This window comes from Rhinoderma darwinii, chromosome 6, assembly GCF_050947455.1.
Source record: "Rhinoderma darwinii isolate aRhiDar2 chromosome 6, aRhiDar2.hap1, whole genome shotgun sequence".
NCBI lineage: Eukaryota > Metazoa > Chordata > Amphibia > Anura > Rhinodermatidae > Rhinoderma > Rhinoderma darwinii.
In genome coordinates, this window is record NC_134692.1 from 21597844 (window position 1) to 21625496 (window position 27653).

Below are 27653 nucleotides of genomic sequence, written 5' to 3' on the forward strand. Positions count from 1 at the left end.
GACAGTCACATGCACATGCAACATTTGCAACATTTTCAATGTATTCCTATGGTTTGCAGCAGTCCTATGGTTTGCAGCAGTTTTATGGTTTGCAGCAGTCACACAGCAGTTGCCATTGCATCTGTCTTGGCTATGTGTAGCTTTAGCATAAGAGTTGAGCAGTTCTTCGCAGTGGCTAGTGCCCATCTGTACATATCTGAGGTCCCCCTGAATCTCAGGCTTTAAATTGAATGTTCACTTTTTTGTGTCATTTTAAGATCCAACAGTCTGAATTATTTTCTTAACATATCTTTGCAATTTGAGCTCTATTTTTTTTTTTACACATAGCTCCAAATCCCCTGCATAGACATAGATGGTAACATTCTCGCTGCCTGCAGCCACCACTAGAGGGAGTTTAGGAGCTTCCTGTATACTGTATTACTATTGAGTTCAATGTTTAAACAGTATGCAGTTAGCTCCTAAGCTCCCCCTAGAGGTGGCTTCAGGCAGGAAGAATGTTACCATTTAACTCTGTGGGGGAGATGTAATTAAGCTGCGTCAGTCTAAGGGTTAGTTCACACTGAGTATTTTGGCGCAGTTTTTGACACGGAAACCATGTCAGAAACAGCGCCAAAAAAACATCCGAAATCGCCTCCCATTGATTTCAATGGGAGGCAAAAGTGTTTTTTCCCCGTGAGCAATTTTACCGCTCGCAGGGAAAAAAACGCCTCCGCCTCACATTGAAGAAGAGAAGGGAGAAATAAGCGACATGCCCTTTCCTATGTTTTCATCTCTGTCCTCCCATTGACATCAATGGGAAGCAAAGAAAGTGGTTTTCGCTGCGTTTTTTGCCCATGGCGCTGATTGGCTGCGGCTTAAAAATGCAGCACAAAACGCTGCAAATATTCTGCCAGCCGGTCAAAATCTGCCTTAAAATTCCTTCAGGAATTTTGAGGCAGATTTTTCCACCTGCAAAAAACGGTGTGTGAAAAGGGACTTAATAAAAATTAAGTTGGAGTAAGTTGTGACAAATTTATTAAGAGACACATGTCTTAATAATTTTTTTGCGTCTTCAGCCGTCCGTGCGCCAATGAATGAAATCCACTATGATTCACACCAGTTTCTGGTGTAAATTATAGTAAATAGCAGGCCATGCCCCCTTTTTGCTTAGATACGCCCACTTTTTTAAAAAGTGGCAAGAGCTGGGAAATTGGCGCATTTCTCGAAATTTTTGCAACTTTTGGGATGTTTGAGACATTTCTACTCCAGAAAAACCGCGTAGAAACGTTGCTACATTCACCCCTATGTCTATGCAGGGGAAGTGGAGCTCTATCTTATGAAACTCCAACCACTATAAAGATATATTTAGAAATGAATGTTGGTACCTAAAGGTGCCTGGCTAAGGTTAACATTAAACTTTGACATTATCCTGACTTCTAACTTTTTTTTTAAAGCAGAAACACATCGCAATTACCAAAATATGTCTATTTTTTTTTTTGCATTAAACCAGAAAATACGATTTTTAGTTGTAGGAAATTAATAATACTGTATATTGTTTGCTATATTTTTGCCCATAGCACATCAGTTATGAAGAAATCTGACGTCATTATTGCCCAGTTTTCTTTATCGGTTCAACACACACAAAAAAAAAAAAAAATATGAGCATTTGAGTAAAAATTTCAAATAATTTAAATCAGATTTTTGGAAAATTTGAAAAGTCATTTTGAAGCTCTGTGTATTTTTTTCTTCTGTATTACCGTTATTCATATGAAACCTGCTGAAATTACAGTGTATACTATACAGTAAAAATAACTGTATAGAGATTTTGAGTTTTTTTATTTTTATTATTAAATGTCCTCTTTTCTATAACCAACCCACCCATAATCCTGTCCAGGTTATTTTAAAGTGAATGCAACATGCTCAAGTAGACTTTCCAGTCAATTTACCCAAATTCCAACAGGAATTGGCTTTATAAATTGGTTCCAACTGGAACTGTTCTTTTGGAAATTTCCCAGTGCAGGAAATTGTTCCTATACGTGACTTGACAAGTACCCTAAAACAGAAGTGACCTACTAAAATCCTCAAAACCCAAGGGCCATTTAAGCCTTAAGAATCTCCTCACTTTAATTCATTTGCAACTATAGCATCCTATCCTATAAATAAGTCGCTCTATTAAGGAGACCACCAACAGAACTGGTCAACTGGAATTATCACTCAATCCCACCTATTTATGGTGGCTATAAACAGACAGATGGTTCACCAATACCAACATTGGTAAGATATCTGCTGGCCACAAAATAATGCTTAGTCTATGAGGGAAGAGAGGATCATGTCCATTCCACATGCACCTCATTGTACTTGTTCTTCTCCCCTGCATGGCTCTATCATCAAGACGTAAAATTGGGCTTTCTATGGTCAGTTTAAGTCTTTTCTTTGCCCATGTGAGAGAACTATCAAAAAGACCTTTTTGTTGGCTCACTCTGAATGACCTACTCTTTTGAAAACCATCTTTGAAGACACATTGGAGAACCCATTAAGAGACTTATCCATGCAAGGACCACTTGTTGTCTATGTGAGGAGACTGTGAGGACACACCCCTGAACAAGTCACTTTGCAAGGCCCGCCCATGCTTTACTAGGTCATTTTTTTGAACCTCATGCAAGGAAATCTCCAAGACTTGAACGGCCCAGGTTATCAAGAAGAAGTAAAGTTGATGACCCCTGCCCTAGACTACAAAATGGATGTGTGCAATAATCCATGTAAACACATACTGCTCAAATGTAAATTTCAAAGCAAAAAGGTCTGTCGATAGGGCACAATAAATTTCTACCTACACGTATATACTTATATGGATGTGGTTAAGCATTGTGCCGGTGATGTAGCATCAAGTGACACTTACAGCTGGCAAAATAAAGTGATTTGTATATTCTATCTATTTTATGTTGCTGTCAGTAACTTGACCTTTTTGTTGTCTGTCTGACCTTCAATGCATAACAAAACAATGCACTGTAAGTTTCCTGGACAGCAAACCGGTCAGTGACCATGATCTGTTTTTTGTTTTTCTCAAGTTCAAAAAAACTCAAAGCCTGTGCCTGGAATCATGGCTATATCCTCCCGGGGAGCCACGGTTCCGATGAGGTTTATAAGTGTCCTGGTAGGAATCGGAGTACTCTTCTTCCACAAGAGGATAATGGTCACGACTGTGTTGGGAACTGGAAGACAAGCGGTTTCTGCTTTTCCGAGCTCTTTCATTGTGATAATTTTCATCTGAGGTCATTAAACTTCGTCTCTCGATGGGGGAATTTTCAGTCGAGTGGTTATTGTGTCTCATGCGTTGGCTCTGAAAATAGTAATTAAATGAGAAGATGTTTTGAAGGTGCTTCAGTCCTCTTCTCTGGTCTACTAGTTTTGGCCTCCACACCTGGACCAGTTTACTATTCTCTCCTTAAAGGGTAGCTCCATTTTTGAACGTGAGGTTATATGTTCATTTAATATGTCTAGAAAGTTGGGTATCTTTGCTTTTATTATCTGGTACTGATCTTAAAGGGGTCCTCTAGTGCCCATTGAGGCATTCTATGATAACAGAGGGTGGTCACTAGTTTTGGGTCTCCATCAATTAGCCAGATAATATAGATTCAAAGAGTGTCTCTCTCTTTCTATTTCTCTCTAGAGGAGTCAGCCCATGTGTGCAATACATGAACATCACATTGATATCAATGGGCACCATGTAACGCTTCATTCCCTCTGTTGTGGCATATCACTGGGGGTCTTAGTGGCAGGACGACTTGCAACCACTTTTTATTGAGGGACCTTCTAATAACAAGTGATTATAAAAAGAAGATGACCCTTTTAAATATTATTGTACTTAAATACCATCCACATTCAGAACTCCATTCAGTATTCCTCTGGCTGCCACCTGGAATCTGTCAACACTGTTGACAGACACTCCCCCAGCAGTTTACCTGAGATCCTCGTTTGCTTTGCCCTCTTGTGTAGGGCACTGTGGAAAATGTAGTTTTTCTACATGAAACTTCTGTACCGTTTCAGAATTGAGAGTTTTATATTAAGGCCGTGCTTTACAGACACTAAACCTGCAGTAAGAAGTGAGATAAAGCAAAGCTAAAAGGGAAACCTGAATTCTGAAAGCGGAATTGGATGTGACCCGAGAAGTCATTCTGTAATCCAAAATCAGTACAGGATAAGTAAAGCAAAGTATTTACAAAGTTACTCTACATAATACATAGATTTAAATTGCAAAACGAAATGAAAATGTGACTATACAATAAGTGAAGTTGCGTCAGTACTGGGCATATGAACAAACACCAAATACTTAAAGATGTAGCAGAGCTGAGTTTTCCCTTTGGCACAACTGTGACATTATGGGGTGTTATCTGTAGTTTTACATAGGACTTTAGGTTAACCTACATTGTTTATAAGGGTACTTACCTTTATCCCCCCCAAAAAAAAAAAAAACACAACAAAACCCACTGCTGCTTAAATGATTTGGAGCATTATCGTAACGTACTCCATTAGGTTATGGCCAGAGCAGTATTTACCTGTTCTCCCGCACACATACTTGTAAAACAAAATCTCTGCTGCCGGTGACCGCCACTAGAGGGCGATCTAGAAAAGCTGTATTTGGCTTACAATGCCCTGAATAGGAGCTGCAGATGTATTGCCCCCTGGCAATGGCAACAGGCAACTAACTATATATGAGAACAGAATAACCGTGCTCACAATAAATTGTAATGCTAGACTTTATCAGGGTAATATAATCAATGCGGCTCTGGAATTCAATGACCAATTCAACTCTGCTACATCTGTGCCTAACCAATTTAGTCTCAATTTTTGCGAACCACATTTGGTTTGATGGTATACATTTAAGAAATTTTCCCACTATTGGACGTGATGGCATATTGCTAGGATGATCGGTGGGGATCCGACTGTGGATCCTTAGCAATATGCCATAACATTATGGGATGGCAATATGATTTTAATCACAATTGGTCCCTCATAGGTGTTTAGTCACCCACGCTGGAATGTATCTGCGATCACAATGATATTGGATCCAGACATTTGGCGCTGCATCTAAATAAATAGATGTTATGATGAATAATATTGTCATCCCAAGACTGATACCTGTAATCCAGAGATTGCTGTTGGATATGATGTAAGAGCTGTCGATCCTAGATTTCTTCCCAGAAGAGGAGTCATGGGTGTGCTACTAGTGGTGTGTGTGGCTCGCCAATACGCTTCTAGATAATCCGCCAAGTGCTCACAGGCATCTTCTAATTGATTCTCATCCAAAATTACATCAAACATTTCCTGTTCAGCAAAAATAAGTGTAAATGCAAATAGTAAATCTCCCATAGACAACATTTACGTTCTCTATTTTTCTATAGTAAAGAACTCATCAAGATTTATTAGTGTTCTTCTTAAAGGAACACTCCAGACAAAAACTGATACACTGTGTTACGCCTAAAGCAGGGCCTGAGGGGGCGGAGCATGACACAGGGATTTTTTTCCTTTGGTGATTTTTGACTCCCTGTGGCATAACACGGTGTATCAGTTCCTTTAAAGCCTATCCCCATTTTGTATATAATAAGCCCTCCTATTAATATAGTACAATGGTTCTTGTTTCTGCACATTCCTGAAGGTGCAATAAGTCGAAGGTTTCTAAAACAAGCCTGTGTGGCATGAACTTTCAAGCAGATCTGACCTCCTGGGACCACTTTAGTGCACATTGCCACTTGTACTGAAATGGTGGTCACTCATAAAGGAAGCCAATAGGTTGCTAGGTAGCCTTTATAACCCCAACAAGCAGAATACACTAAGTTTAGAAAAAAAACTGAGATTCTGCATTCAGGGGTTATAGCCAGGGCGTGCTGAGCCCCATTCCACACTTTTTAATGCCCCCGAGCTTGGACCTTCCAGATCAGACCCCAGATTTGACATAAAAAAACAACAGGCATTTACCCATCACTCCTCACTCCTGGCTTTTCTTGTCTCCAGGGCCCGGCAAAAAAGCCCCCCTGCCACTTCAGACCACTGCTCCGCGGTGCATACCAGGTCCTGACGCCGGGCAGCATCAGCACGTTGTATACGACGCAGCGCACAATGTACTGACGCTGCTTAGTGCTTAGAGTCTTGTGTGCCAGCGGCTGTTGCGAGAGGGAGGCCTGTGAGGGTCCGGGTCTAGCCCCCTGCCCCTCAGGGCCCGGTCGCTTCCCCTACAACCGCAATTATTGCGCCACGGCCTGCATTGGTATCTAATAAACATTGAACTGAAGTAACATAAAAAAAGTATATACTCACTGGTGGACACTGGGCGAGTTTATCAGCAGCTACTAATTGTACATTTAAGTGTTTGCTTTGGGATTTTCCTCTGGATTTGATGAGTCGCTGTAATACCTAGAATAAAAGTGTCAAGAGTTTTTTTCAACATTAACATTTCATTGAACATTTTTCGTTTTGTACCAAATACATTTGCAAATGTTAAAATAAGCTGTGCAATACTTGCCCCAATGTTTGTGACTATGGCTAGGCGAGGTTATAGGCTTTTGCCGTATGGCTAGGACGGTAAAAGGAAGAGATCAAGAGACTCATACCATAGATTATAATGGGCCCACGTTGTGTCCCAAGAAAGGTTGAGCAAGGCCAAGAGGGGCCAAAGAGGTATGACACTCATTTCAAATTGATAGTGGGGGTCTTAGTAATCAGACCCTCACTGATCCTACACATATCCTAGAAGCAATATCAATTTTGACCCTTAGTTGAATTGACTTGAGGGTAAAATGCGTGCTAGATGAGACGCTTCCAGTGTCTCATAATAACAATGTGGCTTTATATAGCACGCAACGATTATGTTTTTTTCTTTGCAAAAATATTTTGTCACGTGGAGGAAAGGTTGGCATCTTAGGGTATGTTCGCACAGATTTTGACCTGCCTGCACTTTATTTGCCACGGTTTTCACTGCATTTTTCGGCTGTGGCCATTGAGCGCCGTGGGCAAAAAACGCAGTGAAAAACGCCTTCTCTGCCTCCCATTAATTACTGAGAAGAAACTGAGGAAAGAAAGAACATGGCCCCTTTTTTTCCTGCAAGCATTGGACTTCCATTAAAATCAATAGGAGGCGATTTCGGCCATTTTTTGGCGCGTTTACGACACGATTTCCGCATCAAAAACAGCACCAGAAAACTCAGTGGGAACTAGCCTTACTGTGCCTGGTGCAACATTACGGTGGTCCGCCCCCTTTCTCAGGCATAGCAAGATGCCAATCTTTCCACCACGTGTAGTCTCTGCAAACGAACCATAAAGTCACCAGGAAGAATTTATCCGGATACATTGTGGATTTTAACACACTGGGTGATATTCATATTTATTCTCTGCAAAAAAAAAATATTTTTAAGAGAAAAAATATAATTGTTATGTGCTTATTTCTACATAAACCAACACATATCCAAAAATATTCCATAAATGTATTAATAGTCATCAGGTACTACTAGTAATTTAGTTACAAAGGGAAATATAGACCCCAAAACATGAGATTTCTGTTGTTGGATGCCGCCATTTCGACAAGATTTTGCCATCAATCTAATGTCTGTGGGTACAACCTGACATCTCCTGAAACGGGGATCAAGCAAGTGGGACTTTTAACAGGTTGACCCTTTGTTTCCCCTAAGATAAGCGGTGTCCGATGTGCCTGGTAGCCCCTCCCTCTGTCTAATTAACATGTTTTTTTGTTCCTGTTGGGCGAAAAGAGTTATCTTTTCTATGGCCGGCTTAAAGGGAATTACCATCCTTGAACAACATTTTGTTCTTTTTAAACTAACCATGTTGAAAATTCTGTGTTGATTATTTCTTAATATATTTTTATTGCGGTTGGAGCATTGTTTTTTTGATACAGAGCTCCAAATCCTCTGCATAGAGATAGATCTAAAAATAACATGATGACTACCTGCAGTCACCACTAGAGGGAGCTTAGGAGCTTACCGCATACTGTGTTCAATGTATAAACAGTCTGCAGTAAGCTCCTGAGCTCCCTCTAGTGGCGGCTGCACGTAGCCAGGGCGTCATTTTTAAAAATCTCTAATCCAAAATATATATTAGGAACTTAATCAGCACAGAAATTTGGACCTAAAAAGGACATGATGATAAAAGATGGACATTCACATTTAGGATCCTGTTTTCAAAAAGTGAGGACAGAAATGGTGGCAAATATAACTTTTCTGGGAGTTGTTACCCAGCTTTACCCAAATTACTAAACAATGGCTTATCGCCTCCCGGGACCCCAATGCAAAATCTGTAACATGGTCCCTCAACTATCCCATGTTTTTAATAGTACTGGTGTAAGATGGGGTAAATACCTTTTGGGCTGCCTGAGGATTTAGGGCATGGGTATGACTGCAATTTTTGCCCCTGCTCCTGAAAGACTAGAATGCCTAGATATGAGGCAATACAGGGGCAGGAAGGTCATCGCTGCATTGTTAGATAGACCATTCAAGAAATAAGCTCAAGAAAATTTTTTGTGGGAGCTGTAATATTAGCCATATTGGTTGTCACCCAGCTTTCCTAGAAACGGATACAACTAAGGAAGAGCTCAAATAATTTTTAACAACTTGACAGAGGACGACACCTCCAGGGCTTATATTTACTGGTGATTGTTTTGATTTAAGGTGGAAATGCTGTGATTATTTTTATTAAAGGTGGAAATGAATATTAATAAACAGTGTCAGGAGAAGCACGGTACATGATATAACATATGAACATCTCAAACACTGTTACCTTTGGAGAAGACACTTTGACATGAACAATTATCGGTGCTAATGACGTCTTGATTAATTGTGCTGGATGATTAATGGTATCTGCATCTAGAATCACGAGCTGTAAAGACCGCGCCAACTCAAAGATTCTTTCTATTTCACTCTGTACTTCAGCTGGGAAAAATAATGAAAGCAATTATCACTATGCAAATATAATCCAATTGTTAGCAAGCAAATAAGAACAACCGGAAAAAAACAAAGCTTCTATATTTATTTTTATTTTAATTAACATTTGAGACGTGGAGCATGCAGTGCTAATCCACAGCACCCTCTGCTGGCAACAGGAGGTACGTCAGCCACAATATATATATATATATATATATATATATATACAGCATGCAAATTTTAGGTTAATATACGTCACACAGAGGGCAATACTGTGATGTAAACAGGGCCAAAAAGAAGCTGAACTGTAGTACCCGACACAGCCACAGGTGAGCGCCATGACCCCTTTATTCTGCTAATATTTGGGGTCCTGCAGATCAGACCCTCACCAGGTACATATCAATGACCTTTCCTTCCTTCCAGCTGTGAAGACTTGGTCCCTGTTTAGCGAGACTACGCACTCGGGGACAGATACCATCAATATATTGTCCACTAGACCCATTAATAGCTCAGAACACAAGACATGGCAAACATGGATGTATAAATATATACCGGTTATCTGTATGCATGTGATTTGCACTTCATCAAATTATCAAGTTTAGGAAATCTGCTGTTCACATCTAATTATCGCTTTCCTTGGTGATGACTGGATATAGCTACACTGCTTACTACGCGGCTTAAAATATGGCGAGAATGTTCACAAGTTATCAGCACCACAGATGTAAAAATCAGCTAATTGTGATTAATAAAGCAAGTCTTCCAGTCTGATCTCAACATTATCGAGTCTGTCTGGGATTACATGAGGAGACAGAAGGATTTTAGGAAGCGACATCCACAGAAGATCTGTGGTTAGTTCTCCAAAATGTTTGGAACAACCTCCCTGCCAAGTTCCTTCAAAAACTGTGTGCAAGTACATAGAAGAATTGATACTGTTTTGAAGGCAAAGGGTGGTCACACCAAATATTGATTTGATTTAGATTTCTCTTCTGTTCATTCACTTTGTATTTTGTTAATTGATAAAAATAAACTATTAACACTTTTATTTTTGCAGCATTTTTCCTCAAATGCCTAGAACTTTTGCACAGTACTGTATATAAATTTAAAACTGAGTCACAAAAACATTTGAGCATTTTCTATATAGATAGTGCCACATTGGCCACATATAAAGTGGCATATTGCCCACATACAAAGTGCCAGAGCCCACATAGATAGTGCCACAGTGTCACCTGTAGATAGTGCCACACACTCCATATAGTGCCACAGTGCCCATGTATATAGTGCCACATCCCTCTGTAGACAGCACCCCCCTGAAGATAGCACCAACCCCCCTTTGTAGATAGCACCCCTCTTTGTAGATAGCACCAACCCCCCCTGTAGATAGCACTTCCCTTGTAGATAGCTCCTCCTTGTAGATAGCACCCCCTTGTAGATAGCACACCCTCTAGATAGCACCAACCCCCTGCTGTAGGTAGCACCACTCCCCTGTAGATAGCACCTCCCCCTGTAGATAGCACCACTGTAGCTCCCTGTAGGAGCGGAATCCCACTGGCCGGGGGTTCCACTCCTAGAGGCAGCCCCTGATGTTTCTTGCCATATATGGACAGTGACGTCAGGGGCTACAAGAGTGGGATGTACAGCCAGAGCCTCTGGCCAGTAAATTCCGCTACTGGAGAAGCCTCTGGCGTCACTATTCATATATGGACAGTGGCGTCAGGGGCTTCCTCGTAGAGCGGGATCCCCTGCCAGAGTGTCGGCAGCGCTCTGGCCAGGGATTCTGCCCCAGGAGTAGCCCCTGACGTCACTGTCCATATATTGATAGTGATGCCAGGGGTTTCTCCAGTATCGGAATCCCCTGGCCAGAGGGTCGGAAACGCTCTAGGAGGGGATTCCGCTCTTGGAGCCCCTGACGTCACTGTCCATACATAGACAGAGACGTCAGGGGCTCCTTCTAGGAGCGAAATCCCCGGCCAGAGAAGGCTCTGGCTGGGGATTCTGCTCCTACAGGGAGGGGAGGTGCCATATGCAGGGGTGTGTGCCATCTACAGAAGGTGCAATCTACGGGTGGTGTGCTGAAATCTACAGAGGAGTGCTAACTACATAGGGGTGCTATCTAAAGAGGGGGGTCAAAGTGAGCCCCTGACGCCACTATCCTTATATGGACAGTGACGTCAAGGGCTTTCCGAAGACAGGAGTCCCCGGCAAGAGATCTTGCGATGCTCTGGCCGGGGACTCTGTAGTTGAAAGCCCTGACTTCACTGTCCATATATGGTCTGTAATGTCAAGGGCTTCCCTAGGCTCAGCGCTCAAAGTAGCGCTGTGTGCGGAGAGTCCTCAGCCAGGATCCGTTTTTACCGGCCGTTACAAGGATTGATTCCTGAAAAACAGCCGTTAAAAACTGATCCATTGACTTTCATGGGAGCCGTGGGGCCGTTAAAACGGCCAACAATAGGAATGTCCGATTTTTTGATTGCCAGTATTCACGGGTAACTACACCCATAGAACTGCATTGTTCTGAAAACCGCCGTGTGACTGTCGTGTGAATGTAGCCTGATGCATGGATTTCACAGGTACAAAAAAACAATTGCCATAATATTTAATACAATGTTCACGGGATTCCTGTACTGCCAGTGCTGCTCTTAATCTATCAAAAATAAAATATCAGTGGAAATATTACATGAAACAATGTACTTGGTGTTGGATTCTAATTAAAGGCGTAAGCCCCTGCTGGTTAACATTTCTTTCAGACTATTGATTTTTGTGCCTGATCTGTGCTTTTCACATCAACAGCCTTGGCAAGATCTACATTGTATCTAGAAATGGAACTGGGTTTGTTGTGTTAACTTGCACACTAATTCACAGTGACACCCAATGTCAGTCATGGCGAGCGCAGCCCGCATTAAAGGGCCGTGTCATTCTTCACCGGGAAAACCGCTTTAGATGCCCAGTGGTCTGGAGCACATTTCATAAACTGAGGGAATGTGTACAGACAAATGTGTCTAGCTATTGCCAGGAAAAATTAGCCTGAAACACTATTGTGCGCTCAATGAATAGAATGACAATAACATTTTATTCTGCAAATAAGCCGGAGTCGCACACGTGAATGCAAAATATGGAGTCATGCAAGAGCAAGCACTGGATTATATAACTAAAGATGCTGATTTTATCAAACAGATACTGACACAGCTAATATCCCGTATGAAATATTTATATCATGAGTCAACTGAATTTTAAAGGAGTTTTCCAGGATTTTACATTATGAGGCTATTCTTATGATAGGCCATCCACGAGTGATTGCTGGGAACCCCACTTTAGGCAGAAAGAAGGGGCAGCTCCTCCACTGTGCAACTGAAACAGCACCAAATCTGTCACACAGCAGAGTCTGGTACTGCAGCTCAGCCTGATGCACTTGAATGGACTAAGCAGCAGTACCAGCCATAGCCACAAGGGAATAGGCATCACTGTGTCAGGTGCCGCAGTAAAGAGGCACGATCATATCAGATGCACTTTTACCTCCGATTTTTCTAATAAAGAGCTTATCAGATATCTTGCTTCCTTTCACAAAGCCACAGAGTTAAAGAAGACCTCCAGTGGAAACACAACTGTCCATATCTGCATTCCCCTCCTGACTGTATTCCGCACTCTACACTTCTTTTATGTATACTGGACTTACTTATTGAACTGCTGCCTTGTCTGTGCTTTAAAAAAAAGCCTCCATCTTGATTCTTAGATTTCCCCAGCTTTCTCTTCCCCTCTGCTTTACTATCAATCCCATGTACAGCATCACATGACCAGCTAAAGACCATACCATTTCTGCATGCTGGGGGACACTGTGATTATCATTCTCTCTATATTCTCCTAAATAAGCTGAGAAACTATAAGTATACAGACAGGGATGCTGCACTATATTCTTCTACATTACACCTGTGTGACAGGAACCTGCCTAAGTATCAATGGTAGCTCATGATAGACGTTTCTCCCCACCCCTGTGCAAAACTAGTGTGGTACAGGAAATGCTGAGGCCTATGATGGGTGACACATAGATCTCCATAGACTCAAGTAGAGAAAGCGTGTCACCGAGCCTGATTCACACTGCTGCTAAGCAACCATCCCAGTCTGACATATAGAGATAGAAGCAGCAAGAAAAATAACAGGGGAGAGACTGACACATGGAATACCATAATGGTACACATGGGAAAGTTTCGTTTTGGCCAGAGTGTCCCTTTAAATGATGAAATTCTGACTGCCTGCGTCCACCACTAGGGCGAGCTCAGGAGCTTACTGCATACACATTTGCTATTGAGTTCAATGGGCGCTGTATAAATCCATATGCAGTAAACTCCCCCAAGTGGCGGAGGCAGATAAACATCATTTTATCATACAACCCTATGGTACCACAGAGGATCTGGAGCCCTGTAAGGCCTCATGCACACTTCCGTCGGCCATTGTACGGCCGTTAATGGCGGTCCCGTCACACACGGGCTGCACACAGATGGCTTCCGTGTGCAGCCCGTTGTTTCACAGACCAAATTCAATGCAAAGGCCGAGACTGTTCCGTCAAAAATGGGCAGGAGTAGGACCTGCACTACTTTTGACGGAACGGCCGTACGGTTCCGTTAAAACAACGGAAGTGTGCGTGGCTGCATTGAAATGTATGGGTTCAGGGTGCTATCCGTGACAACAACGGATAGCAACCTGAAGGAAAAAACTGAAGTGGACATGAGTCCTAAAGAAGAAACAGAGCTCCAACACTCACTGGACATTCGCATTAAAGGGGTATTCAGGCTTTAATAAATGTTCCTCGTGGTTTTTAAGATCTCTACTTGCTGTCATTCAATAGGAACTTTCATTGTTCCATATGTTTTGGTCATGCGATGGATATACAGGTGCTCGGCTAATTAGATACACATACTATAACGAACCCTGCACCTTTGTGTCCATCATGTGACCAGCACTGATTTTTATCGACTGAAAGCAAACAGTAAAAAAAAAGTTCCTGTTGAATGACAGCAAGCAGAGATCTTGAAAACCGTCAGGAATTTACACAGAAAATATATTGGAAAATTGTATAACTTTTCTTTGTATAAAGATTAACATTTATTTGTTTGATCCAGAATACCTATTTAAATTGCCTATATAAAGTAAGTACCAGATTATCAGACATTCTGGTTCATTGGATGCCGGATTAAAGGAATTTTACTGTATATCCACTATTTTGTGAAGACTTCAATAAAACACTTCCTTCTACTAAAACTTTTTATACACGAGCCCTTCTGTATTTATAATGTGAGAAGCTCTTACCTAAACTGGACCTGGTGTTAGAGCGTTCAATTATTGCTCTTCTGCTGGGATTATTCAGTACCGATCTCTTGGCTAGGGAAATGTCAGCGGTGACCCTCGTGATGGATATCCTAAGAAAAGGCATAATGTGTTAAAATGACAGTCCTGTCTGCAGTATAGATTAGAAGACAAGTCCTGAGTTCATCGATTCTCTTACTTTATTTCCTCCCTCCATTGTGGCGGCATTTTATTTTCAGTCTATTGAGGCTCTGGATTCACATAGATTTGTGGACTGTGATTGCTGCACAATAAACATGATTATAAATATTGTACCGTTTTGTGTATACAGCTCTTAAGCAGACTTATGCATCTCCATGTGAGCCATCTACACGTCATAAGAAAATAAGGCCTAACCTTACCAAAACGGCGCCACTCTTGTCGATAGGTTTGAATGAGGCTGAGCTGCAATACCAGACACAACCAGTGTACAAGAGTGACATTGTTACGGGGGGGGGGGGGGGGAGTAGACGCATTGGAGCTGTATAAACAAAACGGTAGAATATTTATCATTATGGATAAAATGTAACGCTGACTTGTGTGGACTGTGGTATTGCTCTGAGACTGTTTTGCGAGTGTTTCAGTGATGTCTATTGTTCAGTCTCCGTGTGGCCGACTATATTTATATGAGCTATATAAATAAGCCCCATTCCTGTGCACAGTTTACAATGCTCCATAAGGACAATACATGACATAGAGCACATTATTAGAAATGCACAGAACCTATATAACCTCTATGATATGTCAAGGTCACATGCTTGATGTTTCCGTCCCTCACCTCCCGTCAAACCTGTGCTTCAGGAAGTCAAAAAGGGCTTTCTGCATCATGTCCGTCACCTTCCCAGAAGAGAGGAGAATGAGGATTCAAGGAGAACAAGAGAGAAAAATAGATAAAAGGTGAGAAAAAAAAGAAAGGACAGAAGAAACAGAAAACCGCGGCGGCGTTCTTCACCATATCCAGCAGCTGAGAAGTAACTGCTCCGTGTAATTCATGGAAGGAGTTAACAACTAGAGATAATTTCCAGTATTTAACTGATCTGTTCTTTGAAGAATCAATTATCGCCCACAAAAATAATCTTGCAGGTTTCACTCTCTTTGAAGGGACATAAGAAGATTCTTCAGATCTAAGACGCTTCAGTGTCGGGGGATGGGACTGCTATGGGACTGGGATCTAATATATATCTATCTCATATCTATCTATCTATCTATCTATCTATCTATCTATCTATCTATCTATCTATCTATCTATCTATCTATCTATCTATCTATCTATCTATCTATCTATCTATCTATCTATCTCATATCTATCTATCCATCCATCCATCCATCTATCTATCCATCTATCCATCTATCCATCTATCTATCTATCTATCTATCTATCTATCTATCTATCTATCTATCTATCTATCTATCTATCTATCTATCTATCTATCTATCTATCTATCTATCTATCTATCTATCTATCTATCTATCTATCTAGTTCTGTGAGCTCCTAGAATATTTCTCAGGCATCGGGATCACCATCTACAACTCTTTACTTTGTCTTCAGACATTCAACAATTTTGTTTCCAGGCCCACCCATGCATCCTTAAGTCACGAGAAATATACATCTAAGAGCTGGATTTGTCCCATCTGGTCTATGAAATTAACGGCACCAGAAGTTTCTGGCAGCCACTCAGCCAATCACAACGGGCAGGCATGAGAAATCTCTTAGTTGATAATTATTTCATGTCCATGACTGGTTTTGGTACCTTTGATATTTGGATCGACAGGGCCGGCCTTACATTGAATGATGTCCTGTGTGGTACCTTCTGTTAGTGCCACCGCCTTCTCATATAGTATACATACATCTACCTGTACCATACAATGCCTAATTATCAGCATTCACAGCCACTACAGCAGTCACTGCCACAGGCACGGAGAAGGGGAAGAAAGAGAACGTAAGGGAAGGAATGTGTATGTAAAGGAAGAGGAAGGGGGGGGGGGTGGACATGATAGTGGAGTGCCATACCACTATTAAAGGGAATATCCACCTGTGAGTATGTAGGTATAACCAATATAAAGAGCTGCATAACTTTATAAATATATTGTATTACTTCTTTTGCACTGGTCCTGAGTTATAGCCTGTATTGTAGCCAAGCACTGCATTCACAATTCTGCTGGTTGCTATTGGAAACAGTCGACATGCTTGTTATCAGACACACCTCTAACAACTTAACCGAGCTCCTATAATGCAGTGGGACAGTTCGTTTTTCCTATGTCAGATTGCTGTACAGTGTGAGGGGTATAAAGGACACTTCCAAAAATTCAAATCACTAGAGCAACCTCTTTTCAGAGACATAGAGCCAGCAAGGAATGCTGGGAGATTTCAGCTCAGAATTGTGAATGCAGTTGTGGACTATAATACAGGCTGTAACTCAGGATAAGTACAAGATAAGTAATGTAATGTATCAAAAAAGTTACTCAATTTTTTATGTAGATTAATTCTTTATGTATTCTATATGGTGTTCAGGAGCTTTCAGGTGTCGTATGGTTATTTTGGCAACAGTATTACCCAATCTGTAGATTTATATGGGTTTGCATATATTGGATACACTCAAGAAGGGCTTTTGCCTTCCTGAAGATCTTTCATATCCCATTCCTGCCCAAATCCATCAGACCTTAATGCCAATGACTCTAGGTATACAGTCACATACCTCATAGCCTTTAAGCGATGGACCCACTAATACTACAGGCCTCATGGATGGCACAACATCGTAAGGCGCAACATGTTCAGTCTGAAAACACAATAATATGGCATTAATGGCTGTGCAGCTGGCACTCAGAGGACAATCTGCGAGATGTAGTCAAAACAACTCACCACTTTCTGCTTCGGCTTGGCTAGAAGACAAAGAAAATACAGTCAAATCCATGGACAAAGAGCTTATAAATGGGAAACATGTCATAAAATTGGAAAGAATGAATTTAACAAAGATAAATACTGAAATAATGCATCCGAGAATACAAAATACACAAAAAGACAACTGTAAAATTGTATAGTGCATAGTTGACAACACTTCCATGGACATCCATGCCCTCAAAACAAGAACACGGCCATACTAGGATAGCCAAAGTTCACCCATAGTAGTAAACACTGCCAGAGTGCTCCCCGTTCATAGTGCCAGTTGAAGTGCCCCCAGGAATACTGCCAATCAGTATGCTTCCATCAATAGTACCAGAGTGCCCCCACAAATAATGTCAGCCGGAGAGCTTCCATGAATAGTGCCATCCAGGGTACCCCCTTGAAAAGTGCCAGCTGGAATACTGCTATAAATACTGCCACACAGAGTACCCACATGAATATTGCCTACCAGAGTGCCCCATGAATAATGTCAGCCAGAGTGCCCACTTGAATAGCGAAAAATAGAGTGCCTCCATGAGTTGGGCCAGATGACTACCGCCAGCCACAGTTCTATGAATACTGCCACCCAGAGTGGTCAAAAGAATAGTGCCAGCCAGACTGCCCCCATGAATAGTGCCAGCCACCATGTTTAAATAAAAACCAAATTCTGACCTTCTCCTCGTTCCAGTGTCTGTTCTTCTCCACCAGAAAATAACATATGTGCGGGCCAACAAGCGAGCACAGATCAGTACAGGGGAGTGCTACTCATTCAACAAGAGTGGTCGGTGACTGACTACTTCAGTACGACAGACTCTTTTGGCTTTGCTGGAGACTTACCTGCCTTGATCTTAATTTTTTCGGAGACTCCTAGACAATCCGGGAGAGTTTACAAGTTTCGGATAATGTTGACTAAGTTTTTACATCGCCTCCAGAAATTTTCGGGTGTCATTTATAAACCATGCTGCAATAATTTGTAGTAAAAGCGGTGCAGAAAATGGCTCATACATGTGCACCATAATAAAAGAATAGATGGACATCACTTTATTCCTGTCTAAGGCTGGGTTCACACGAGCACATTAACGTCCGTAATGGACGGACGTATTTCGGCCGGAAGTCCGGGACCGAACTCAGTGCAGGGAGCCGGGCTCCTAGCATCATAGTTATGTACGATGCTAGGAGTCCCTGCCTCTCTGCAGGACAACTGTCCCGTACTGTAATCATGTTTTCAGTACGGGACAGTAGTTCCACCGAGAGGCAGAGACTCCTAGCGTCGTACATAACTACGATGCTAGGAGCCCGGCTCCCTGCACTGAGTTCGGTCCGGGACTTCCGGCCGAAATACGTCCGTCCATTACGGACCTTAATGTGCTCGTGTGAACCCAGCCTTACACTTGTCCAACAGTTTCCTGTTCTTGGGTGTGGCTGAAAATGGCGCAGGCAGGCATCTCAAGAGTACAGCACATGCTACATTTTTTTGGGTTGTCCGTCACCCAGAAACAGATGAATAGCGTTTTTAACAATGTATATCCATGTGCGGTGCGTGATTAACGCATCAATTCAATTGAAAATAATAATAATTAAAAAAAAAAAAAGTGCTTTGCAAGTGCGTGAATAACACATGCCACACACACAGACCCGATTCATGTGCGTTTTTCATGCGTGTGAATCGCATACACTCGTGTGAATGAGGCCTTATGTTCCAGTCAGTGTTTAATCAGTCTCATTCAAATTAATGTGGCTAAGCTGCAATACCTGACACAGCCATTGGGCAAGAGTGGTGCTGTTTCTAGAAATAAAAATTCTAATCTCATGCAACCCCTTGAAAAAAGCTGCTTCCTGCCTCACCACTACCAGCACATGTGAACACCCATTTTTTTTTTTGTCTTAACTTGGTAATGAAAATCCCAGCACATAGTGGTGAACCCGAGGAATGGGAGAGAAGCCAAGCAACATTTCTCCAGTATCTGATTTTCATACAAGTCCGCACTCTTAGCCTCATCCTTTAGCAGTAGTTTTGATGTCAGTGCCTCTGACTTTCTAATATTAGAATGCAGCTCCCCGGCCCATTATGTGTGTTGACAGGTTGCTGCAGATAACCGGTTTTCTCACATCAGAAGCCTCAGATATGTCATTATTCAGAGGATAAATCACCTTGCAGCTTTGATTATACACACAAATAATCCTAATTGTTATTTATTTCGGAAAAACCCAAGCTGAGACTAATTATTTTTGGCAAACATGCAGTAATAGAAAGAAGAACAGATTTCCATAGGAATCAAAAAGATTCAGCAAGGCCGGGTTCCCGCTGCAGAATAATTTGGTGCCTTTGCCGTCCTTGTTATTTCTGCCAAAATTGGGATCAGATCCAAAAGTGAAAAGAGGTAAAAGCTTTATAAAGGTATGTTCACACACACTAATTACGGACGTAATTCGGGCGTTTTTGCCCTGAATTACGTCCGAAATTGCGGCTTGAAAGCGTTGACAAACATCTGCCCATTGAAAGCAATGGGCTGACGTTTGTCTGTTCACACGAGGCGTATATTTACGCGCCGCTGTCAAAAGACGGCGCGTAAATAGACGCCTGCGTCAAAGAAGTGACCTGTCACTTCTTGGGGCGTAATTGGAGCCGTTATTCAGTAACTCCAATGAAAAGCAGCGCCAATTACGTCCGTAATGGATGCGGCGTTCAAGCGCCTGCACATGCCGTTACGGCTGAAATGACGGGGCTGTTTTCTCCTGAAAACAGCCCCGTAATTTCGGCCGTTACGGACGCTGTAGTGTGAACATACCCTAAGGGAACGTTTACATAGAGCTCCATTAGCCCAGCGGAGGCCGAAAGATTTTCCTTTTGGCCTCTGTGGGGCTGGTATACTGAAGGAATAACATAGTAGACTACACTATTCAATCCTGACGGATCCCGCAAAAAAACCATACTGAGCAATATACTTTCTTATCATGCTAGCCTAGGGGTGACGGATGCCACTGTATGACCCAGGTATACGTTAAACGTATACACCTGGTAGAGTCAGTGTTGTAACTATATGGGCAAAGCCCCACGTGGCGGAATTGCTCTGGAATTACGCTGCGGACACTCCGCAGCGTTAATCCGCAGCGGACCCGTTTCTCCATTGCCTTCCACTGCTTTTTAGTAGTGTTCGTTTAGACGATGCGGAAAATTCCGCTGCGGAGCATAGGCTGCGGTGCGGAATTTGGTGTCCGCAGCATACAATGGTTGTTGCGGACGTGTGGCGGACCGGTATGCGGACTCATTGCGGAAGTTCTCCATTGACTTCAATGGAGATTCTAAATTCCGCAATGAAGTCCGCAGCTGTCATGCACATGTTATGTGTGCTGCGGATGCGTCTTGCTTTTTTGACATGACATTTCTTCATTCTGGCTGGACCTATGTATTTCTAGGTCTACAGCCAGACTGAGGAAGTCAATGGGGCTCCTGTAATTACGGGTGAATACATGTGTGCACCCATAATTACGGGTGACTACGTGTGTGCACCCATAATTACGGGTGACTACGTGTGTGCACCCGTAATTACGGGTGACTACGTGTGTGCACCCGTAATTACGGGTGACTACGTGTGTGCACCCGTAATTACGGGTGACTATGTGTGTGCACCCGTAATTACGGGAGCGTTGCTAGGCGACGTCAGTAAATAGTCACTGTCCAGGGTGCTGAAAGTGTTAAGCGATCGGCAGTAACTGTTTCTGCACCCTGGACAGTGACTACCGATCACAATATACATCAACCTGTAAAAAAAATAGAAGTTCATACTTACCGAGAACTCCCTGCTTCTTTCTCCAGTCCGGCCTCCCAAGATGACGTTTCAGTCCTCGTGACGGCTGCAGCCAATCACAGGCCAATCACAGGCTGCAGCCAATCACAGGCCAATCACAGGCTGCAGCGGTCACATGGACTGTCGCGTCATCAAGGGAGGTCGGGCTGGATGCCAAAAGAGGGACGCGTCACCAAGACAACGGCCGGGTAAGTATGAATTTCTTTTACTTTCACTAGGGAAAGTGCTGTCCCTTCTCTCTATCCTGCACTGATAGAGAGAAGGGAAGTACTTTCACCTCAATACGCAACAGCTAGTCCGCATCAATTTACTGCACATTTTGGGCAGATCCGCAACAGAATCTGCAACGCAGATTCTGTGCGGCATTGATGCGGACAGTTGTGGAAGAAATCCGCCACGTGGGGCCATGCCCTATAGGTCACTGGAACTTCCTGCACAGGGCCGCAGGAAGCATTGCCGTCCTCAGGAAGCGCTCTGCCCAGGAAATCTGGCACTGGGGAAGGCAATAAACGTGATGTAAGGGGGGCCTAACCCTGGTGGTGTAGCAGGAACCTATGTTTCTATGGAAAACCACATAACGGCTGTCACAATTAGTCCTAACACCAGTCCTATTTTTCCGTCATTGTTTCCCAAACCCCTGCAAGAAAGATTAACAGTATGAGGAGGCCGCCCTGTTTAAAATATAGAACAACCAAAGGTCAATGAGTGGGTATAAGAGGGTGGGAACACAGGGGTCCACTGTGACTTCACTGCCCACATTAAAGGGGTATCCCATCTCAGACAATTATGGAATATACACAAAATACGGCAAAATTGTCTTGATAGGTGCAGGTTCCACCTATCTGGAGAATGGGGGTCTCCCTACCACTACCTTGCCTGGTAAGGCAGCCTTCAGATTCAGGTAGAGAATGAATGGGGAGGTGGCCTCCATTCACTTTTATGGGAGCTACACAAACAAATACAATGCATTCGGAAAGTCTTCAGACCCTTTCAATTTTTTCACATTTTGTTATGTTGAGGTCTTGTGCTAAAATAAAATAAAAATTCACGTTTTTCCCCATCATTCTGCACTTATTACCTCATAATGACAAAGTGAATACAGAATGTTGGTTTCTTTGCTAATTTATTAAAAACTAAAAACTAAAATATTTCAGTGACATAAGTTTTCAGACCCTTTACTCAGTACTTAGTTGAAGCACCTTTGACAGCGATAACAGCCTCCAGTCGTCTTGGATATGATGCCACAAGGTTTGTACACCTTGATTTGGGGATTTTCTGCCATTCTTCTCTGCAGATCCTCTCAAGCTCTGTCAGGTTGGATGGGGACCATCGGTGGACGGCCATTTTCAGGTCTCTTCAGAGACGTTCGATTGGGTTCAAGTCAGGTTTCTGGCTGGGCCACTCAAGGACATTCACAGAGTTGTCCCTAAGCTACTCCTGTGCTGTCCTTGTTGTCTTGGCTGTGTGCTTAGGGTCATTGTCTTGTTGGAAGATGAACCTTCGGCCCAATCTGAGGTCCAGAGCACTCTGGATCAGGTTTTCATTAAGAATATCTTTGTACTTTGCTCCATTCATCTTACCCTCAACCTTGACCCGTCTCCCAGCCGCTGAAAAACAACCCCACAGGATGATGCTTTCACCACCATGCTTCACTGTAGGGATGGTATTAGGCAGGTGATGAGCAGGGCCGGGTTTCCTCCAGATGTGACGCTTAGAATTGAGGCAAAAAAGTTCAATCCTGGTTTCATGAGACCACAGAATCTTGTTTCTCACAGTCTGAGAGTCCCTTAGGTGCTTTTTTGCAAACTCCAGGCGAGCTTTCATGTGTCTTTTACTGAGGAGAGGCTTCTTTCCGGCCACTCTGCCGTAAAGCCCAGATTGGTGGAGTGCTGCATGGATGGTTGACCTTCTGAAAGTTTCTCCCATCTGCACACAGGATCTTTGGCACTCAGTCAGAGTGACCATTGGGTTCTTCAACATCTCTCTTACCAAGGCCCTTCTCCCCTGATGACTTAGTTTGGTGGGGCGGCCAGCTCTAGGAACAGTCCCTGTTGTTCCAAACTTCTTCCATTTAAGAATTATGGAGGCCACTGTGCTCTTGGGAACTTTCAGTGCAGGAGAAATTTTTTTGTACCCTTCTCTAGATCTTTTTGTACCCTTCACACAATCCTGTCTCTGAGCTCTACAGGCAGTTCTTTCCTCCTCATGGCTTGGATTTTCTTTGATATGCATTGTCAGCTGTGAGACCTTATGTGATCAGGGGTGTGTCTTTCCAAATCACATCCAATCAAATGAATTTAAAAAAGGGGGACGCCAATCAAGGTTATCTAGAGAAATGGGAGGCCCCCAGAGCTAAATTTCAAGTGTTATATCAAAGGGTCTGAATATTTATGTTCATGCGAAATATGAGTTTTCATTTTCAATAAATTTGCAAAAGTTTCAAAAATTATGATAAAAAATAATTTTTAGCCCAAGGCCTCAACATAACAAAATGTGAAAAAAGTGAAAGGGTCTGAAGACTTTCCAAATGCACTGTAACAGCATAAAAAATAGCCATATACAAAACATATCGTCCGCCTGCCATAAAACCAATAAATCCTCACCAGCAGATGGTGGGGTTGCTCGAAATGTTCCCGTTACCATTTCTCCAAGGCTTGAAGAAGAAGTGCCACTTGGTTTACTGTTGGAATAAAAAAATGTAATTAATTAAGCCGCCTTAACCCTTTCATAACAAAGACCTTCCAATGCCTGAATGTCCACAGCAAAATTTCACGTTTTGGAATGCCACAATCTAAGGCCTCATGCACACGAACTTATTTTTTTCCTCCCAAAAATACTGGCGTAAATACGGGTCTTTGGTCACACGTATTCGACCCGTATTGCACCAGTATTTATGGACCCGTGCCCGTAAATACGGGTCCGGTGTCACCTGTATTCCAACCGTATTTACGGGCACGTTTTTGCTGCAAAATTACACTGCAGTAATCGGCAGCCCTTCTCTCTATCAGTGCAGGATCGAGAGAAGGGACAGCCCTTTCCGCAGAAAAAGTAAAAGAAATTCATACTTACCCGGCCGTTGTCTTGGTGACGCGTCCCTCTCTTGACATCCAGTCCGACCTCCCTGGATGACGTGGCAGTCCATGTGACCGCTGCAGCCTGTGATTGGCCTGTGATTGGCTGCAGCGGTCACATGGGCTGAAACGTCATCCCAGGAGGCTGGACTGGAGGAAGAAGCAGGGAGTTCTGGGTAAGTATGAACGTCTTTTTTTTTTTTTACAGGTTGATCTATATTGTGATCGGAAGTCACTGTCCCTGGTGTTGAAAGAGTTACTGCTGATCGTTTAACTGTTTCAGCACACTGGACAGTGACTATTTACTGACGTCGCCTAGCAACGCTCCCGTAATTACGGGTGCACACACGTAGTCATCCGTAATTACGGGAGCCCCATAGACTTCTGTGGGCCTGCCCGTGCCGTAATAACGGTCTGAAATAGGACATGTTCTATATTTTTCAACGGCACGGGCACCTTCCCGTAAGCATACGGGGAGGTACCCGTGGCCAATAGAAGTCCATGGGCCCTAATTACAGCGTAATTACGGGCGTTTTTACATTCGTGTGCATGGGGCCTAAGGGTGTATATATGTGTTTATTTATTTTTATACTGTGGTCAAATATTTGGTGAGGCACTAAGACAAACTAGTATATTTTTATGTAGATTTCCTTCATTTTTTTCCCTCTATAATTTATCATAATTAGTTTAACCGGACAAATTTATAACATAAATGAACATAAATTTCTACTTGTCTTTATTTTTTTGTATAATGTATATATTTTTTACTTTTACAATTTATTTTTTTTCTTGTCTGGAGGATGCTGGGATAACATGATGTGTGTTATCCCAACATTCCTCTGTATGCAGATCCCAGATAATAGTGATCTGATGCCTGCTGGTCATTAGATTACTATTATCAGTGATCTGACTACAGAAGACTGCTGAGAGGACACAGATCATGTCCTCCTAGCATTCTCCTTACACCATCAGACTGTTGGAAGCCTGTGACATCATCGAACCGTCATGTGTTTCTATGGCAACGGTCCGAATGTAGGAAGGAGGCTCCCTGCATTTGTGTCCCATTGCAGAACACAGCGCTCACTTTGAGCATTGTGTTTAGTGTATTTTGTGACAGGGAGCCATTAAACAGGATCGCAACAATTTACGTCGCTGCAGCGACATAAAACCGGATTGGTGACATGAGGCAGTTAAAGGAATATAACACAATCTACAACAGTTAAAATCTATATAAAATGATAAGTAACTTTTTAACTACTCCGCTTTATTCCTCTTGTACTGATTTTAGGTTACTTGTTATTTTCTTCTCCATTTATATCTAAAGTGAATATCAGAGTTCTGCTGTCTTCCTGTCACGTGTCTAATAGCAGGGTGAAGCTAAAGCACTGTGTTACCCAATGCAACCAGAACAATTTTGAGAGGCGCTAGCACAAAGAAATCCTATGTTCTTATTTTATTAATCTGCACAATTTATATTGAATTATTTAAGTTCTGCTCTTTTCTTGGGGGCCGGTGATGGCCACATGTACAATACAGTTCTAGATATTTAATGACAATACACCACAGTACAAGGGATTAATTTACTATACAAGCTATTGAATGTGTTTGGGCTTTGGCAAGTTCAGAAGATCTTTAGGACTAGAAATGGGATCATAGGGAGAACAAAAGGATCAATAGAAGTTTACAGCAAGAATTTTGAAGGACAACTTGAAAATACCTTCATAGGAGCAATTAAAAGACCTTTGGAATAGATACTGTATGCAGAATCCCCTTTTTAGTTCCATAAGTCACAATAAAGGAAATGGGGAAACAGGATTTAACCTCTGAAGAACGCAGCCAATTTTGGCTTTAAGGACTCTGACAGCCATCTAATTTATTTTTAATAGTTGACATGTGTGGAACAAGATGTGCTGCCGACATGATGAATGGGGAAGAATGATCGTACTAACGATCATTTGTCTCCATATATTACCGACCATTGTGAATGGAGCCAATCGATTTGCAGTATCGTCGATTGGCGCTCGTTTTTACGGCCAGTTGGCAAAACTTCTTTATTGGTTAAGTTCTAAAAAGATATTTAAGAGGAAAATTTGACCAACTCAGGTGAATTTTTTCTGGATGAACAAAATTTTTTAAAGCCTGCTCATTAATCTGAAAACATACTAATTGTATAAATATTGGACTTACCCTGTATGGAATTTCCCTCTCTTCTGTTCTTGCTGTATTCGGATATTCTCCAGTCTTAGCGGACTTGGAATAAAGCCGATCTCACAACCTTCTTTAACTAACCTCCCAATCCACCAGTCATTGTTGTATTTCTAAAATCCACAAACATTTGTTTTACAATGGAAAGCCAAAATTGTGAAAATTTTGTCAAAATTTTTGATAAAATCCATCTTATGCTAGAATTTTTACCAACCAACCCAGTTGTACAGAGCCATCATATGGCATCTATGAACATTTATGAGACACAACAATATGCCCCAATATCTCCGTAATACAGTGTGTAGTTTGTTAGAGCCCAGATTATCTTTCTGTTCTGTTCCAGAACTAGAATATTAGAATAAGGCGAATTAAAGTAATTTCACTGTATCTGCATGGCTGTTTTCATTACCTGTAACTGTGGGATTTGTGAAAGACGTCAGGTATTGACATCTATTTCCATAAATATTACATTCTCAGTTTTATGGCTTTGCAGTAGATCAGGGCAGTATATAGTAATATATAGTTGGCAAAGACTTTTGTGCTGAAGAGGTTAATCAAATCCTTTCTTCGGAGATCTGGCAGCCGGTCAGTTTTCCTTTTAGTCTTAACAAGCTGAGGTCTGACCGCTGATGTTTTATTAGCTGGTGACAGGTGGCAAGAGACATCCAGCCCAAATTTACCTCTTTAATGTGTAAAAAATCCTTGGCATCGAAAGAAATAGCAGTGCCCGGTACAGGGACATCTTCATCCAGGGCCCCGCAGTAACTCACATTCGTCCTCACAGCAAATGCCACTGGCTTGGTCTAAAGACACAAAGACCCATCATAATTATCTGTATAAATCTTACAACCTAATCATACAACAAATATTGACTTGACCAACTCCAGTATATGCTGCCAGGTTATAAGAACCAGATCAACTTCAGTGGAATTACAGATGAAGCAGAGCTGAGTTTGTCACTGAACTATTGCTTTTGTGCCCTGTGATACAAAGCTGTACATATCATGTAGGTAACCCTTGCATCTGCTAGAAGGCCAAATGGGAAGCGTGTCATAGTTCAGGTATCCCCGTGGGTGGTGGAAACCGGTGCAAGCTTAACCCTTATAGACACTGCAACAGTAGCCAACATTTTAAGATGTGCAGTTAACAAAGTGTAAATTTGACATCATCTAATCAGTAATCTGATGTAGGTAAAAATAATTCCCCCAGAATGCAACACAGCAGAGAGCATTGAATTTAGCAGTTTAGCTAAGCTGTAAGAGTGTGTTTGTTGACAAGCTGTTGACTGATTCCCATAGCAACCACCGAAGTAATGTAATATATTTCCAAAGTTATTACATTTTTTGAGTAGACTCATTTTATATGTAAATAGTAAAATGGTTTCAGAGATGAAAATAAACATTAAAGAAACAGGGCAGGAAAACACCAGAGAGTATAGAACAATTAA

The 27653-nt window shown here is 42.1% G+C and overlaps 1 protein-coding gene and 1 long non-coding RNA gene across 4 annotated transcripts in view; one reads left to right on the forward strand and one right to left on the reverse strand.

The window, feature by feature from the left end:
* Positions 1–3497, forward strand: part of LOC142655308 (uncharacterized) — a 31351-nt gene extending 27854 nt beyond the window's left edge. Inside the window, exon 4 of one of the 2 annotated variants that reach the window (XR_012849472.1) lies at positions 3048–3497. This is a non-coding gene — a long non-coding RNA (uncharacterized LOC142655308). The remainder of the gene's footprint in view (positions 1–3047) is intronic. The other variant, XR_012849471.1, reaches the window with a different exon arrangement.
* CACNB4 (calcium voltage-gated channel auxiliary subunit beta 4) overlaps positions 469–27653 on the reverse strand; it is a 97702-nt gene continuing 70517 nt past the window's right edge. For both annotated transcript variants that reach the window (XM_075829277.1, XM_075829278.1), the window contains 11 exons: positions 26887–27009; positions 26189–26319; positions 23534–23610; positions 17101–17120; positions 16937–17017; positions 15019–15077; positions 14205–14314; positions 8764–8915; positions 6295–6390; positions 5119–5304; positions 469–3319 (listed from right to left, as the gene is read on the reverse strand). In XM_075829277.1, the coding sequence (XP_075685392.1) occupies positions 3059–3319; positions 5119–5304; positions 6295–6390; positions 8764–8915; positions 14205–14314; positions 15019–15077; positions 16937–17017; positions 17101–17120; positions 23534–23610; positions 26189–26319; positions 26887–27009 (1296 nt within the window). In that variant the 3' untranslated portion in view covers positions 469–3058. The remainder of the gene's footprint in view (positions 3320–5118; positions 5305–6294; positions 6391–8763; positions 8916–14204; positions 14315–15018; positions 15078–16936; positions 17018–17100; positions 17121–23533; positions 23611–26188; positions 26320–26886; positions 27010–27653) is intronic.